At 34.6% G+C, this 18,724-nt stretch overlaps 1 protein-coding gene across 1 annotated transcript in view; it reads left to right on the top strand.

Moving 5' to 3' along the window:
- LOC131168681 (transcription factor MYB1-like) overlaps positions 1–15,988 on the top strand; it is a 35,116-nt gene extending 19,128 nt beyond the window's left edge. The window contains exon 2 of the mRNA XM_058128305.1: positions 14,955–15,988. Coding sequence (XP_057984288.1) covers positions 14,955–15,703 — 749 coding nt within the window. The 3' untranslated portion in view covers positions 15,704–15,988. The remainder of the gene's footprint in view (positions 1–14,954) is intronic.
- Positions 15,989–18,724: the final 2,736 nt, after the last annotated feature.

Raw genomic sequence — 18,724 nt, 5'->3', positions numbered from 1 at the left:
GAGATGGTCTCTTAAGTCTTTTGATCCTAAAGAGCTTCATATTTTTAAATAGTATAGGATTGAAGTACTTACAAATATATTTCTAAGCATAAACTCATTTAGCTCTAAGTCTTCAAGTCTCTTGAGGTTCAACTTTACTTCAAGTCCTACTTAGCCTTTAAGCTCTTCATTTGTCTTTTATTGCTTCAATATTCTAAGAAGCGTTCACTTGATTGACTTTGATTTCCAATTTGCTTCCATGATCATGAGTGTTGTTTTACTTAATCCTGAAATAAAGTCACTCAACAACACATGTTAAAATATCCTTTAGTTGTTATCATCAAAACAAGATTGAAAAGCCTTGTTAGGCCAACATATCCCTTGGGGTTGGTACTATTAGGGATTTATACTTCAGTTATTTTATTTTAATGAGAATCTTTGTGAGCAATGTTTGCCTGACATTATTTATTTAATGATTATGTATGTGTATTTTATTCTATATAGTAGGTGATCTAGTGTGTAGAGTACGACTTATACACAGAAGATTAGATCATTAGTTCTTATAGAATATGAGTTTATTGTTCACAGTCTTAAATAAAATTGGACACACCATTGGTAGGACTGTAGCACAAGGTTTTAATAGGTCTGTGTTGACTATTGAAAATGGTATAGTTCTAACTCCTTGTGCTAGTACACTTTGTGTGTATTGAACAAGATCATCTTGGGGTAATTGTTTTTATATTGATTATATAAAACAATTAATACCTCATGGTTATTATGAGTGCTTATGCTCTTAATCCTAATGTGATTATTGGACACGTGTATATAGTGTTATTACCTTGATTCATAGAAGAGTGAGATTCTTTATGGGTAAAAAAACTCAGTGAGTTGGGTAATGACATTATGTGTATGGTTAACATTAATTATTGATGGAATCCACGTCCCGGTATCGGGATTGATGATACCCCCTTGAGGAAGCTTATAAGTTTTGATTGTGTCAAACTTTGCAGGTGGATTTTGAATCCGACTCATCAAATAAGTTAAGTGGAAGGTTTTAGGGAATTTATATGTCAATTAATTAAATTGTCAGTAATTTAATTTAATAGATGGGTGCCTGTAATCTTTACGTGGGGAGATAAATAAACATTTAATAATAGGGGCTCGAAATTTAATTTCACATATGATAGGGAGTGCAATTATAATTCTTTAGTGGTATGAATTATAATTAATGTAATTAAGGATGAATTCGGGTCGAATTAGGAATTCTTAATTACGTGGGAAGCTCTAGTCATATTTGCCCAGAGGTCCCTGTTGTAGCCTATATACACGCGCTCCATTCAGCAGCTAGGGAGAGGAATGAACTTTCAGAGAGGCAGACATTTTTCGTGAGGGAAGAAAGCCCTAGCAGCCACTTACAAGCTCACTCTCTCAGGAGTAAGGCGTGTTCAAGGAATACAATAGAAGAATCATGGTCGTCTTCAAGAGCTCGTTTTCGTTCTTGCAGATTCGGGACCAAACCAAATAGATCTCGCAGGTATAATCTTAATCACGTAATTAGGGTTTGCATGATTAGATTTTTTTTTTTGTTATCCGTATGCACTACAGCCGGATCTTAGGGCTATTTCGCAAGTCCCTTCAGGTACGTCACAAATCTTTTCCAACCTATGGCAGCAAATCTACGAAGAATGTGGGGAAAGTGTTCTTCCATAAAGGGCATGTCTAGAACCTTACCTAAGATGGGTTCTAACAAACGGAGATGCTCATTGTAGATCTTCCTCGCCCCTGGAGTCAAGAGCTAGCGTTGAATGTTCTCAGTGTCGTCTTGACCTGAGGTTGAGTTCTTTCATGCAATGCTCTTAGACCTAGGCATGCTTTTTGAGTTTAAGTGCTAAGAGATCTCGAATATGAAGTGTAAATCTAAGTTTGAGAGGCAAAATCGAAGTATAGAGAGGTAGAAGAGAGTGAGACGCACGTTCAGGTGAGAGAAGAGTAGGGTTCAGGTTGCTGAATGGGCAAAAGTTAGGGTTTGTTTGGCGACTTTAGTTTTTATATCTACATGGCCCGAACATCTTGGATATTAAAAACTCATAACACAGTAAGCGTTCGGTCGACTGGACAGGAAGTTCAGTTGCTTGAAGTCTTCAGTTGGCTTTATATTAAGCTTTCAGTCGCCTGAACCTCTAGATACTCTTAACCACCAGTCTAATGAGGGTTCGGTCGACTGACCTACACCCTTCGGTCGCCCAAAGTCCTGAAATTTTTTAAATGACTTAAAATTTCACGCGGAACACTCAAGTTAATGAACAACTTCTTCTCAAACTACTTCCCTAGCATGTAGTAAGCCTAATTCTTGTCTTATTGATATGAAACAGTCCTTTTGAAGAGGTTTCATGAAAATATTGGCCCATTGTTCATTCGTGCTCACAAATTCAAGACTAATATCCTCCTTTTGCACATGATCTCTAAGGAAGTGATGTCATATATTGATGTGTTTTGTTCTTGAGTGAGATATCGGATTTTTAGAAATATCAATGGTGCTGGTGTTATCACACTTTATAGGCACAGACTCATAATCTAATTTATAGTTTTAAGTTGTTGCTTCATATATAACACTTGAGCACAACAACTGCCTGTAGCAACATATTCAGCTTCAGCCGTAGATAATGCCACAGAGTTTTGTTTCTTGGAAAACCAAGATACCATCTAAGAAGTGACATGTACCACTTGTACTCTTGCGGTCAATTTTGCACTCGGCATAGTCCGCATCAGGGTAGCTGATCATTTCAAAGGATGTGTCCTTTGGATACCATAAACCTATGTCTATAGTACCAATCAAATACCTTAAAATCCTTTTAATAACAATTTGATGTGATTTCTTAGGCGATGCTTGAAATCTAGCACACATACAAACGCTAAACATTATATCTGGTCTACTAGCTGTTAAGTAGAGCAGACTATCAATCATACCTCGGTAGTATTTGACATCTGCCGGTTTCCCTTGCTTATCTTTATCAAGACTAGTAGAAGTGCTCATTGGTGTTCCCAATGCCTTGCCACCTTCTATGACAAATTTCTTGAGCACGTCTTTTATGTACTTAGATTGGTTTATGAAAGTGCCATTTTTGGCTTGTTTAATTTGAAGACCAAGAAAGTGTGTCAGTTCGTCCATCATGCTCATTTCAAATTCATCTTGCATGTATGTAGCAAACTCTTTACATAGATTCTCATTTGTAGCACCAAATATGATATCATCAACATAAATTTGAATGATAAGCATATCATTGGCTGGGTTTTGATGAAGAGAGTAATATCCATCTTTCCTCTTGAGAATCTTCTTCCTAGCAGAAAACCACTCAATCTCTCATGTCAAGCTCTAGGAGCTTGTTTTAATTCATATAAGGCTTTCGACAATTTGAATACGTGGCTCAGAAAATGAAAATCTTCAAAACCTGGGGGTTGTGCTGCATATACTTCTTCATTTATGAAACCATTTAAGAATACACTTTTCACATCCATTTGATCTGTTTGAAGTTTTTATGGGATGCATATGCAAGTAACATACGAATGGCTTCCATTCTAGCTACAGGAGCATGAGTTTCCTCAAAACCAATACCTTATTCTTGATTGTAACCTTGTGCTACCAATCTAGCTTTGTTACGGACAACAATGCCATTTTCATCCTTTTTATTCCTATAAACCCATTTAGTGTCTATTACTGAATGATCATCAGGTCTAGGAACTAACTTCAAAACTTTATTCCTTTCAAATTGATTTAGCTCTTTTTGCTTAGCTAATACCCATGAATCATTGTTGATTGCATCATTAATGTTCTTAGGTTCCTCTTGTAATAGGAACGCACGATGATCACATAGGTTTTTAAGTGAAGATCTAGTTGACACCCCTCGTGATGGTTCACCAATGATTTGGTCCTTAGAGTGGTTTTTCACGAATTTCCATTCTTTTGGCAATTCAGCTTGTTCTAAAGAGTCATCATTAGATGGTTCTTTAGCTTCAATGCTCTCTTCTTTGCTATCATGAATTGCTAAGGCTTCTAAACTCTTATATCTAGATCATCATGATCAATAGTTTTAGAAGAGAATGAGTTGGCTTCATCAAATACAACATGAATGGATTCTACAACAGACAACGTTCTTTTGTTGTAAACTCTAAATGCTTTACTATTTAGAGCATATCCTAGAAAATTTCCTTCATCTGATTTTGCATCGAATTTTCCTAGGTCCCCTTTAATGTTAATAACAATATGTTCAACCACTCAAATATTTATGCTAGTATTAGAATAATTAATGAACCAATATAGTTCAATTTCAGCAGATTAAATCAAAGTTGAAATTCGTAGCTACAGAAGATTTTAATCAGAATAGGTATTCAAATTTTTCTCGGCATCCACGACTCAAATTGAAACATTCATAGCATTCCCAAATGAAACTAAATCATTCATAGCAGATAAATTTAATATATATGTGCTTGAAAGTAAAAAGATAAGAGATAAGAATGACACCGAGATTTTTTGCTAGGTTTGGCAACGTGCCCACGTCCTTGCCTCAAGCATTCCGCTGTGAGGATTTTACTAAAACTCTCCGTTTAGTAGGTGGAGTACCTCTAGGTGGAGCACCTCTCTCCTTTCAGTAGGTGGAGCACCTCTCTCCTTTTAGTAGGTGGAACACCTCTCAAGCAAGAACACCCTCTTGATTGTCAACGATTCACACCCGATTCGTTAGATTATAAATAAATCCGCACCAGATTTTTGTACAATATTGAAACTCTCTCAAAGAGCAGATTTGTACACTCGAAATTCAATCTAATACTCTCAAAAATAAATTTGCTCTGAAGCTCAAGAGATTGGTTAGGTTTTTTGGGTTTGAAAGCTTGAAACTTGAAGTAAAAACCATAAAATCAATTCAGAAAAGAGGAATGGTGCATAGCAGCGTTTCAAGAATAATCAACGTATTTTCAAGCTATTGGGTTGCCCTAACATGATTAGGGTTAGCCTTATATAGCTAGGTTTGAATTTTGACTGTTTGCCCAGGTTTTGGAAACAATATCTTTCAAAATCATAAAGAAATCGCGTTGTTGGAAAAATAAATCTCGCACTTCGATCGACTGAACTGGGAGTTCGGTTGCCGGAACCAATTAAAATCATGAATTTTGAAACAGGTAGTAGCCTTTCAGTCGACTGAACTTTAGATTCAGTCGCCTGAACCTGTTTGGTCGACTGAACTTTCAGTTCGGTCACCTGAACCAACATTGTCTGGACTTTATCAATGGCAGTAACCATTTGGTTGACTGAACCATAAGGCCGGTCGCCCGAACTCACTAATACTAGACCAGGTTGTTCAGATTCTAGCATTCGGTCAATTGAGCATGAGCCTTGGTCGCCCGAACACCCTGAAATTCAATGTTCTCTTTATTTTTTATTCCAAAACTCATTTGTATCCATTTGAAAAGATATTTGGACTTTGAAAATTTATTTTCCAAGTTATTAAAACAGGTCTCTAAGTCCAATCATTAATCCTAAGAGCTTCATAAACAAATATAAGTTTGAGAAGGACTTACATGAGACTTATATTACATTGCATATGAAATAAAATCTAAGTCTTCATGTCTTTGAAGCTGGATCTTCATCCAAGCTCTAGTCATTCTTCATTTTGTTTGTTTTCTTCATGGCTTTTAAACTTAAATGTGGTTCATTGGGCTTGTAGGATATAATGCCTGTAAATACACTAGAAAGCACAATTAGATTCCTTAGTTTGTCATTATCAAAGCGAGATCAAGCCTTGTTAGGCCAACAATCCCTATTCAAGCTTGGAATGTTATAAAAATCACCTAATTAATTCAAGGAGGTTGTAGACAATAATACTCTTGTAAGACTAGGTTCTTCATAAGATCCAAGCGAAATGTTATAACTAGGCGAAGGTTGTTTGCAAAATGGATGTCCATGGAATTTATGGGCTTCGAATGCGGGAAGTCACTGCAAATAAATCCCATCAACAATACCACATATGTAGTAAAGACTTAAATAAGATTTGAATCAACAAAAAGGTTTCTTGATATTTTTATGGTAGACCCAAATTGGTCAAGGGCGGGTTTATATTTGAGAGATTTTTGTGTTATTTATCCATCCATTTCTTTATAGGGGAGAGTTTGAAGCGACTATTTGGCTACAAGAATGGCATAGAGAGCTAAAACGTAACTTTGAAAATGATTCAGAGTGTGAGGAGGAGCTATGTGCATTGTTTAATGATGAGTCTGGAGATATTAGGAGGACAAATCTAGAAACACACTATTCTAAAGTTAGAGAATTGCATATTCTAGAGGATGTATATTTCTCTTGATGCTTGCAAAGGGGTTTCCTGGTTGGATATAGGAGCATGGTGTATACATGATTCTTTCCAAAGGGGAGACATGGCGGTTAGTTACTAGCAACAGTTCAGATAAATGCCAATTATTGTATATTTCCAATTTCTTATGCAGTTGCAGTGATTGAAAGCAAAATACTTGGGGTTGGTTTCCTGCATTTTTACTTGGGAATGTTGGCATTGAAAGCAACCATTTGTGGACTTTCATGCCTTGTAGGCAAAAGGTAAATAACTAGTCTACTTTTCTACCCTTTTGGTTGCTATTGATTTTCCTATCATGAGCTGAACATAGGTTTTATTTGTGACATGTACACACAACTTTAGAAATGAGCATTGAGGTAAGCTATGGAAAGACTACTTGCGGTACGCACAACGGCCAGTCATGTGGTTGAATTTAAGAAGTGGCTGAATAGGATCAAAAACTCTGCCTATGATGCACTTAATGTCCTAATTTTTTCACACACAGCCGGTCCCAAGCCCAGGTAAAGGAGGAGGGTTGTATTAGGTAGCTGACAACCAACGTAAAATTTGTTAGATCACTATGATATGAATCCTTACCGAATATTTGTTGGGGCGTCTCCTACGAGTGACGTGTTGCACTTGAACCACCCGAGTGTAGCGAAAAGTGGGCGAAGGTGGGCTAGGTCATCGGCCGGGTACGGTATCAAATATGCGAGGCTTCCTGCATCATTCTAAACGTGGGCAGGTAAAGACGTTAGTTCAGGAAATTAGGATTAGATTAGCAACTTGGAATATAGGACACGGGTAAAAGCATGGAAGTTGTGGATACAATGATCAGAAGAAGAATTAATATAATTTGCCCTCAAGAAACTAAGTGGGTGGGGGAGAAAGCTAGAGAAATTGATAAATTAGGATTAAAGTTTGGTATACTAGAAATGAAAAACATAAGAATGGAGTAGACATTGTTATAGACAAAAACTTAAAAGATAGCGTTGTAAATGTAACTATAGTAGATAGAATTATAAAAATCAAGATGGTATTAGGACAAGAGATAATAAATATCATTAGTGCTTATGCTTCTCAAGTCAGCTTAGCATAAAATCTTAAGAGACAATTTTGGGAAGATATGGATAGTACCATACAAGGCATATCAGGGACTGAGAAAATAGTTATATGAGGGGATCTGAATGGACACGTTGGAAGAGATAATAAAAATTATGAGAGGATACATAGAGGATATGGATATGGAGACAAAATGAGTCTATCTTAGACTTCGCTATGTCATATAATTTTAGTATAATGAATACTTGCTTTAAAAAGAGAGAAGAATACTTAATGACCTTTAAAAGTGGACAAAATAGAAGTCAAATAGATTTTTTTTTTTAACTAGGAGGGTAGATCGTTTATCATGCAAGGATTGTAAAGTTATTTCAGGTGAAAGCCTAACCACACAATATAGAGTCTTAGTGTTAGATATATGTTTTAAAAAATGGAAGAAAAAAGATAAAATAAATCAGTGTAAAAGAACTAGATGGTGGAACCTAAAAGAGGAAAATATAATAAAATTTAAAGATTAAATGATCAAAGATGGGGATTGGACCATAGAGGATGAGATAGATACAAATACTCTTTGGAATAGATTAGTTAGCTCTATTAAAAAGATAGTAAAAGAGATTTTAGGTGAATTAAGAGGAAGATTCTCGAATAGCAAAGAGAGTTGGTGGTGGGATAAAGATGTACAAAAAATCATAAAGACAGAATTTGGTATAAAACATGACAAAAATGTAGAAACAGAGATAACTTTGAAATATATAAGGAGGCAAGAAAATATGCAAAAAAGGCCGTTAGTGAAGTTAAATATAGATCATTTAATATTTTGTATGATAGATTAGGTACAAAAGAAGGAGAAAGAGATATATTTAAACTTGCTAAAGTTAGAGAAAGGAAGAGTAAAGACTTAGGAAATGTAAAATGTATAAAAAGTGAGGATGATATTGTCTTGGTTAAGGACGAAGACACTAAAGAAAGATGGCGAAGTTACTTTAGTAAGTTGTTTAATGAAAACCAAATAGAAGGCTTAAACTTGGAATTATCAAATGAGGAAAAGACGAGATTTATTCACAAAATTAGAGTTAACGAAGTTAAGTTTGCACTAAAAAAGATGAAAAATGGGAAAGCTATAGGACTAGATAACATCCCAATTGAAGTTTGGAAATGCTTAGGTGATAATGAAATTATATGGTTAACTAATTTATTTAATATAATTGTGAAAACTAAGAAAATGCTAGATGAATGGAAGAAAAACACTTTAATACCTATATACAAAAATAAAGGAGATATTCAAAATTGTAATAACTATCGTGGAATTAAACTTATGAGTCATACGATGAAACTATGGGACAAGGTATTTGAACAAAGATTAAGGTTAGAAACGAAGGTTTCAGAAAATCGATTTGGTTTTATGCCTGGGAGATCTACCACAAAAGCTATTAATCTTTTAAGAAGAAAGTTTAGGGAAAAGAAGAGACTTGCATATGATATTTATTGCCCTTGAGAAAGCATATGATAGGATACTTAGGGAAGTTCTATGGTGGGTTTTAGAAAAAAAACGTGTATGTAGTAGGTATACCGATGTCATTAAGGATATGTACGATGGAGTAATGACTAGTGTAAGGACTATAGATGGAGAAACTAGAGAATTTCCAATCACCATAGATGTACATCAAGGATCTGCTTTGAGTCCTTATTTTTTTGCTTTAGTGATGGACCAATTGACTAAGAGTATTCAAAAGGAGGTTCCATGGTGTATGTTGTTTGCAGATGATATTGTATTAATTGACGAAACTAGGGACGAAGTAGAGGCTGAGTTAGAATTATGGAGAGAAGCTTTGAAATCTAGAGGCTTTAGGATAAGTAGAAATAAGACAGAATATGTGAAATGTAATTTTAGTAATGATAGGAGAAATATTGGAGACAAAGTTAAACTTGATGATGGAGAAATAAATAGCACTTGTAGATTTCAATACCTTGGATCTATTATGCAAGTTGAAGAAGAAATTGAAGATGATGTAATGCATAGAGTTAAAGCAAGTTGGGTAAAATGGAGAAGTGCGTCAAGTGTGCTCTATGATTGTAGAATACCCTTAAAATTGAAAGGGAAGTTTTATAGGATAGCTATAAGACCAACTATGCTATATGGATCGGAATGCTAGGTGACGAAAAAACATTATATCCAAAAAGTAAAAGTTTCCGAGATGAGAATGCTTAGATGGATGAGTGGTCTAACATTGAAAGATAAATTAAGGAATGAACATATTCGTGGTAAGTTAGGTGTAACTCCTATAGAAGATAAGATAAGGGAGGGACGACTCAGATGGTATAGACACTTGCAATGTTGGCCACATAGTGCACGTGTGAGGAAGAATGACTTAGTTACTGTGGGGGGTAGTAGAAGAGGTAGGGGTAGACTTAAAATAACTTGGGAAGAGATAGTGAGTAAAGATTTAATATTCTTGAATCTATCAAAAGAAATGGTCCATGATCGCATAAATTGGCGGAAAATGATTCATATAGCCGACCCCACCTAGTGGGACTAAGGCTTGGTTTTGTTGTTGTTGGTGAATAGGATCAAAGAAGTTCCCACTGTAGCACATGAATGGTTACACAAGAGAACAGTAGAGCAATGGTCTTAACTCTCACTTCTCCAGAGTTCTTAAATATGATATGATGTTGAATGATCTTTCAAATGTTTCAAATTGTTTAATTATTGAGGATAAGACTCTTCTTACCATGTTGGAGATCTCCAACATTCATTGTAAGTTAATGCGTAGGCTACAAAAAGGATTCCATAAAGAAATGATCTGGGTCAATATGCCCCAAAGTGTAAAACAAGCTAAGCAAAGCCAGAGAAAAGGGTTTATTATGCACCCCATAATGGTCTGGTGGTCCAAGTTTTCAAGTTTTTGTTGCTTATGTAGTCAATTTGTGGTGGGTTTACAAAAAAAAGTCTTCCATATGCCAAATCCATTAATGGATTAATAATATGGTCGTATATCCTTAGATTTGTCTTAACTTTTTAACATCCATTCACATATAACTTTACAAGAATTGGAGTGGTTCTTCCTTAGTAGTTGCAAAAAATGCAAGCAATTGCATGATGACAAGGTATGCTAAGGTCCCACTTACTATATGATCTAGACATTTCTTTAAGTCCACCTCAAATTGACTAAGTGGACAAGAAATTTAAAACCTGTGATGACTACAACACTATGGCGTGCATAATAAACTCTCTTCGTTGGCTTTGGCTAGCCTATTTTGCATTTGCAAACATATTGGCCCTAAACCATTTCTTCATGACATCCCTTTTCAATTGTAGCCTTTGCATTAACTTTCATTGAATTTCATCTGGTGGACCAATATGATAATAATGCTAAACCCCATGGCATCAATAATGAAATTGTTGAAACAATTGAAAAGGTTATCCAACAACATATTAAAAAGATTATCAATAATAGATCACATTTAGGCACTATGGAGAAGTAACATCTTGACCACTGCTCTGATGGTCTCTTGCGTAACCATTTACATGTTGTGGGGAAAACTTCTTTGATCTTGTCCATCCACATCTCATATTCAGCCACATGGCTTTCCTTTAGTGCATACTTTGTAGTTTTTCAGCAAACCTCGATGCTCCTTTCTAAATTTTGTGCCCATATGTCGAACCCAAAATCTGTGTTCAACTCTTGAAAATCGCTCTTCCAATATTAACACAAGTCCCCTAAATAATGGGAAACATGGAAGTTAGTTCATATAAGGAAATCAATAGCAATCAAAAGGATAAAAAATATATATTAAGTAATTACCTTTTGCATGTTAGGCATGAAAGTTCATGACATGAAAGTTCATGAATGGTTGTTTTTAATGCCAATCTCCTCATCTAAAAGTGTTAGAAACCAACCTTGGGTATCTTTTCTTTCAATCTTCACAATTGCATAAGCAATTACAAATGTGCAATCACGGCAACCTTCTCAACAGTTACTAGTAACTGACCACCATGTATTCCCTTTAGAAAGCACTAATCTACACTCACCACCCTCCTAACTAAACGAGGAAACCCTTCTAGCAAGCATCAATACATATATGTAATCTTTATATACTTCAGAACATATGACTCTCTAACTTTAGAATTAGTGTGCTTTCTAGATTTATCCTCTGCATCTCTCCAAAATAATCACTGACATGGGCATCCCTATTTGCAAACGGCATTCATCTTTTGTCATTTCTCCCAAATCTTATGGAGAACCTAGTTTTATGAGAGTATTGTCTAACATCATCCTTGAATTCATCAAATGATCTGAATAATTCCAACAGTGTTAGCAAAAAATAACAGTTGTATACATAGCAAGTAACCATCAAATTATTCTGTTTAAATTTTGTCAGCATTTTCAAGATCAAGTGAGCTGAATAGTGTGTGAAGAATTTAGTATTTTTTTAGAGGGTTGCTTCAGAGTTCTTGCTTCTATTTGTACTTTTTTTTATCCTCTTTTTACTTTTCATGGGATGAATTGCTTTTGCCCATAGCTTGATTCACATATTCCCATTTCAGCCATTTGGCAGTCATTTGCTACCTAATAAGAGACCTAATTTGTTAGCATAAATACTTAAACCCCTTTTTTGGGAGCTTGGAATTTCAACCTTGGATTTGGATTTCTGTGAATTTGGATAGAATGAAGTGCAAAATTGTATTGAATTTATTTCAAATCCATACAGCCAAATCCGAGGCTTGAAATCCATGCTACCAAACAAAACCAAAGTATATCGATGTATTCTGTTTTTAAATGTGCATATGCAACCCAAGTTGCTTTGAGGTAGGGGTTTTAAAATATTGAATTTAACTACTTGATATAGTACAAGTTTTTGTGAAGTTGGGTATACTGCCTCTGGATAAACATTTTTCCAAATATAGAGCTTCTGCTTTTTGTACTTTATGTGGATGTGTGTCTAATTTCTTATCGGTTTCTGGAGTTATCGTGTCTGACATGCTTCTTTCTCACACACTCTAGGTCTCCCAACTAAAGCAAAACAGAAACTCCATTTACCCATGCTTTATATCTTTATTATTTCAAGGGTTGAGTTCTAACAAAACTAAGCTTTTTCTGTATGAAAAACTCAATCTTAAAAAAGATTCATAACAAGCCAAGGAAATTGCTAAGCATATTTGTAACTAAACATGTTCTCTTTATTTTTTCTACTCCTACCCTTCCTTTCTACTTTAATTGTCATATGATCCTTATGTGCAATCTTGCTAGTTTACTGCAATGAATGCTCATTGCTGCAATGATGTCCCTTATTTTTGTAATGTTGATGACTAATTCAATCCGGATTCATGATCCAACCTGGTTTCATCTTTACCCATGGTTTGGGTTTTCTTCAAGAGATGGAATACTGACAAATAGTTACATTGGGTTGAGAAATTAGATATGGTTTGTCGTTTCTCTTTTGTGATGGTAGAAGATTAATTTCCATCACTTCCATTGCCTCCATAAAGAAACACTTCACCAAAACATGTAAATCTCGTGCTCTTATGAGTGCTCAGAATTTTTATTTTATTTTATTGTTTTTGGTGCACAATACACATGCACATGCATAGATGCTAAATATGGCTATTACAGAAATCTAGATTGTTGGAGCAGAATCTCTTTACCACTTTCATTTTGATTTAATGATATTGCTTAATACAACAATGACAAACCAAGCCTTAAGTTCCACTAGGTGGGGTTGGCTATCCTTCTTTGTCAACTTACATGACCTTGGACAATTTTATCTAACAATTTGAGGGCTGTTAAATTCTTTGTTACTATGTCATTCCCAGTTATTTTAGCACCTTTACTATGATTAATAGTAACTAGCTCACTCACCAACACACTATTTGACCTACCATATGCCTAAACCATCTTAACCGCCCTTCCTTTATCTTATCTGTTACTGGTGTTATGCCTAACTCACCACAAGTATGTTCATTCCTTATTTGTCTTTAAATTCATATTGCACATCCACCTTAGTATTCTCATTTCGGCATTTTTTACTTTTTGGATATGTTGTTTCTTAGTTGCATAGCATTCTAATACATATAGTGTAGCTGGTCTTATATTCATTTTATAATTTTTTTTTAAAAAAAAAATTAAGCGTATTCTATGATAATATAACAAGCTCGAACCACTTCTCCATTTTACCTAACCTACTTTAACCCTATGCATTACATTTTCATCAAATTCTCCAGCAAATCCAAGGCATCGAAATCTACTAGTACTGTTAATTTCTTCGCCATCAAGTTTAATCTTTTCTCCAATATTTCTCTTACCATGACGAAAATTACAGTTTGTATATTCTAATATATTTCTACTTATCTTAAAACCTCTAGATTCTGAAGCTTCTCTCCATACTTTTAACTTAGATCCTACTCCACTCACACTTTTATCAATCAATACAATATCATTTGCAAACAACTTGAACCATGGAACCTCATATTGGATTCTCTTAGCAAGTTCATTGATCACTAATGCAAAAAGATAAAGCCTCAAAGCAAGTTCTTGATGTACATCTATTGTGATTGGAAATTCTATAAACTCCCCACCAATAGTCCTAGTGCTAGTCATTACTCTGGTACATATCCTTAATGACATCGGTATCCTACCGCATACTCCCCTTTTTTTTAGAATCCACCGCATGACTTCTCTAGGTATTCTATCATAGCATTTCTCTAAGATAATAAAGACCATGTGCAAGTCCTCTTCATCTCCCTAAGCTTTTCTTCAATCTTCCTAAAAGATATATGGCCTCTTTGATCTCCTAGGCATAAAGGTAAACTGATTTTTTGCAACCCTTGTTTCTAACTTAGTCTTTGTTTACTTACCTTCTCCTAAAGTTTCGTTGTATAACTTATAAATTTAATTCCATGATAGTTGTTATAGTTTTGATTATCTTTTTTATTTTTGTACTTATGTATTAAAGTATTTCTCTTCCATTAATCTTACATTTTCTCAGTTCTGATAATTGTGTTAATAAATTAGTTGCCCAAATAATTCCCTCATCATCTAGGCATTTCCAAACTTGAGTTGTAATGTCATCTAGTCCTTATGACTTATTTTTTTTTTCGTCTTTTTTAATGCAAGCTTAACTTCATTAATTCTACATTTACAAATAAATCTCAAATCTTTTATATTTTTCCTCATTTGTCAATTTTAAGTTTAAGACATTTTGATAATTTAATGTGATGCAGAACTCATTGGTAATTTGATTTCTTTTTGTAGATTGCCTGATATACTGTTGGAATAGAATGGTGTGTCTACTGAGTTTTGCATTTGTTTAACAGAGGAGCATGACTATGCCCAAGGAGGCATTTGTGCAAGCATCTGTTGAAACCACCTTAAAATGAGTACCAATGATGCATGGTAGTGTGATACCAATGTCGGATGTTTATAAAGTCTGAATGAGATGCCTTTTACAGCCCTATTAGGACAGTTTTGTCCACACACATACACTGTGCATGTAGACGTACAAGCCTGACCTGAATGTTAGTTACTTCTTATAAGTTCTGCTTGCAAATGAGCAAAGGCTGATGGAGCTGGGTTGTTGCAGATGAGGAGGATCATATCATAGTTGCAGCCCATGCAATCCATGGGAATAAGTGGGCCGCAATTGCAAGGCTATTACAAGGAAGAACGGATAATGCTATTAAGAACCACTGGAATTCTACGCTACGGCGCCGATGCATGGAGCTTGACAGGATTAAGTTGGAATCTGGCAATGTAGCAGAAGATGTTAGCTTGGACAGAAGCAAAGCATCATCTGAAGAGACTCTGTCATGTGGTGATGTCAGTTTATTGAACTCTTTGGAAGCAATAGACATTAGCTCTTTGGGAAACAGGAATGATCACTATGAATACAGGGCACAAACAAAGAATCAATTCAGTCACGAAGCAAATAATCTGACAACTCTTTTCCGTCCAGTGGCACATGTTGGTGCTTTTAGTGTTTGTCCTTCAGGTAGCCTTGAAACTACTTTTTCATTACGAACTTCAGTTCCTATGCAAGGGCCTCTGATTCAACCATCAAAGCAAGATGCTGTGATCTACAAATTTCTTGAAGGAAATTATGAACAGTTGGTGCCTCACCAGTGTGGCCATGGTTGTGGGACTCAAAGCTGTGGAAACCCCACTAAATCACTGTTGGGTCCAGAATTTGTGGAATATATAGAATCTCCACCCTTTTCAACTCAAGAATTGGCTGCAATTGCCACCAATATAAGCAATATTGCTTGGCTCAAATGTGGGTTGGAGGATAGCAGTTTGAAAGGCATGGAAGATGAAACCTGGCAGAATATTTGAGAACAGTATAAAGAATGAGCATTGGGAAAGAGCAAGTTACTGGGCATGATGTCAATCCCAATCATTAAGGCAACCCATGTGACTGCCAGCGAAGGTCGGGGGCTCGAGTTGTAGGTATTTTTTATTGCATTTCACATTAGGCTGTAATGTATGATCTGGGAGAGGGTTTGGGAGTGAAGGGAATCCCATATATCCTGTTAATAGGCGTTGCATGTTTAGATCTGGACTTCCTGAAACATCGCACTTAGAAGTCAAAAAAATGAAAAAATAGAAAGAGAAGAAAAAGATGTTTTGACTGGCCTCTGAACAGGGATAGTTTCCATTTATGGAAGGAAACTTTCCAAACTATGGCTATTCTTTCTAGTGAAAAGGTGTGGGGCCGTCTTCACGGAAAAAAATTAAGTCCTTTTAGGAGTATGAATATGATCCTCCAATCACGTCCTATCATCCAATAAAAATATTTTAAATAATATATTTCACATGGTAGGATTCCCATATAATCTAATAGGATCCACTATATGAAGTATTTTTATTGAATGGAAAGACCTGATGGGAGGACCACACTCGGCCTCGGGATGGCCTATTGCATTACGTTCATGTACTTGACTATTGCTCAATACAGCCTTTCCCTGCTATGCAACCATCTCAACCTCACTGGGAGTGTGCCCCTTCCTTTGGTGCAATTACAAGCTTGCATTTGGTTTGAGCCATATCGAAGTGGGGCAGCCTTAGAAACCTAAAAATTTAGGAGAATGCCTATGTTCCAAGTGACTGGAAATTTCTTTTAAAAAGAATATTGAAATCTCTTACATAATTTTCATTATGTTTATTCCACTTCGGATTCTATTTTTCACTTCCTAAAATACCACTATATTAAATTCACTTCAATAGAAAAGTTAATGCAATATAGAAAAATGTAAAATATACAAAGCTGACATATAATTGCTTATAAATACTAGATGCTATATTGAAAAATATTAAGTATATCATATAAATTATTAGTCAATATTTGTGTCTGGCACATGAACATTTATTAACTCATAATTAATCTATGCGTACAATTTTTCTCTAAATTTTATTTTTCAATATCTTAAAAATATTCTTATAAAAATTTTAAAATTCAATAAAAGAAAATATGTTTACTTGATTAGATTATCTAATCAAGTTATATTCACAAGATTTTGAACAATTTTAGAAAATTTTGACTTGACATTTCTTTTAATTCAAAATTATTCAAATATAAAGATTGTTTAAAAATGTAACATGATTAGATGGTCTAATCTAATCTTCCTTTGGTGATGGAACAAATCAATCACTATTTAGGAAAAAAATAATTAACTAATACTCATATTTTGTGCATAAATATTTGGCAACTATTAATTAATCTAGTAGTAATTTTTTTATTCTACTTTTTAACACGGTTCGTCTAATAATTTCAAAATTCACTAATGCTTTTTACTTGACAATATTATCACATACGTATGTAAACAGACACACGTGTATATGTAGCCAAAGACAAGGGGCCTTACGTCGACCTTGAAAATCTTATTTCTCAATTCTAGTAATTTTGTTTTTAAAATATTAACATTAGAAATTAAATAAACATAAACTGCATTTAACTACAAAACCAGTCAACTCTTTTGTGCAATTAAATGGACAAAAATTGCATTTAGTATAACAGCACACAATTTTATCACTAGTTACATTATATCATGTTTTCATTACTTTATTTTCTTGAAATTATTAATATTAGGGGAAGGTGATCCTTTATAGTAGATTTTTCAAATTAATGTTAAGTTTATTTTTATTTTTGGAACCACTTGCTATACTATTAAAGTCTATAATACAAGAAAAAAAAAGTTTTTCTTTTATTATTTACCCAAGAAAATGAGACTTGACAATTATATTGAATAATATATATGAAAATTGTTGGCCTAACAAGGCTTAATCTCGTTTTGATGATGACAAATCAAGGTTACTTAACATATGCCTATGCAAGTCTTGAGTTTTAGGACTTCAGTGATCTTAAGACTTTAAGTGGATGTGCTTGAAGAGTTTGAATGAAAAATCACACTTAAGGCTATGAGACATGATAATCATGAAGAAATTAAGTTATATGAGACATGAAACTCGTTGAAGTAGTGCATAAAGCTCGTTGAAGCAGTGCATAAAACTCAGAAGACGTATTGGAAGTTTCACAACATGAAGATTTAGAAACGTAAATAGGAAAATCATATGAAAGTCTCATGTAAGTATTTCAAAACTCAATATTGATTGATTGAAGCTTCTAGAATATGTCATTTGTAGTGATAAAAAAAATATATATAAATAAATAAATGAAAACAAAATTAAAGTTAAATAATTAAATAATAATAATTATTAATTAAATAATATAATTAAAAAATACAATATAATATAATAAAATAATAAGATATTATAATATATATATATCTCTCCTCAAGTGAAACTTCAGGAGATTGAAAATCTCCAGAGACGTGCGCCCCCTAACTTTCAACGTACACACCTCCATCTCCATCTCTTTCTCTCCTCATTTTTCGACGAATTTCCGACTGATTGGGAAATGGAAGGTACCGTTGGGTTCCTAACCCCGCCACCAACATTTCTACTAGAGGTTTGGAGTGGAAGGAAACCAGGTGCAGATTATTTTAAAATTTTTGGTTGCATCGCTTATGCACATATCCCAGATGAAAAAAGGAAGAAACTTGATGATAAACGAGAAAAGTGTATCTTTCTTGGTGTTAATAAAGCATCCAAAGCATATAGATTGTTTAATCCACCAACCAAGAAGATTGTGACCAGCCGAGATGTTGTCTTTGATGAGGAAAACACTTGGGATTGGAATAGGCAGCAACCTACTTAAGTTCTTTTTGACAATGATTTTGAAAGAGAGCCAACTCCAGCAGCATTTATGCTTGAAAATTCATCAGAAGCAACTGCAACAGCTGTTGGCAAAATAGGAGTTGTGGTTAGTGCTAGCATGTGATCCTATTTTATAAGAGT

Source organism: Malania oleifera, chromosome 11 (genome assembly GCF_029873635.1).
Source record: "Malania oleifera isolate guangnan ecotype guangnan chromosome 11, ASM2987363v1, whole genome shotgun sequence".
Classification (NCBI taxonomy): Eukaryota; Viridiplantae; Streptophyta; class Magnoliopsida; order Santalales; family Ximeniaceae; genus Malania; species Malania oleifera.
The sequence above is the reverse complement of the archived record's forward strand: the minus strand, read 5'-3'. Positions and strand labels throughout refer to the sequence as shown.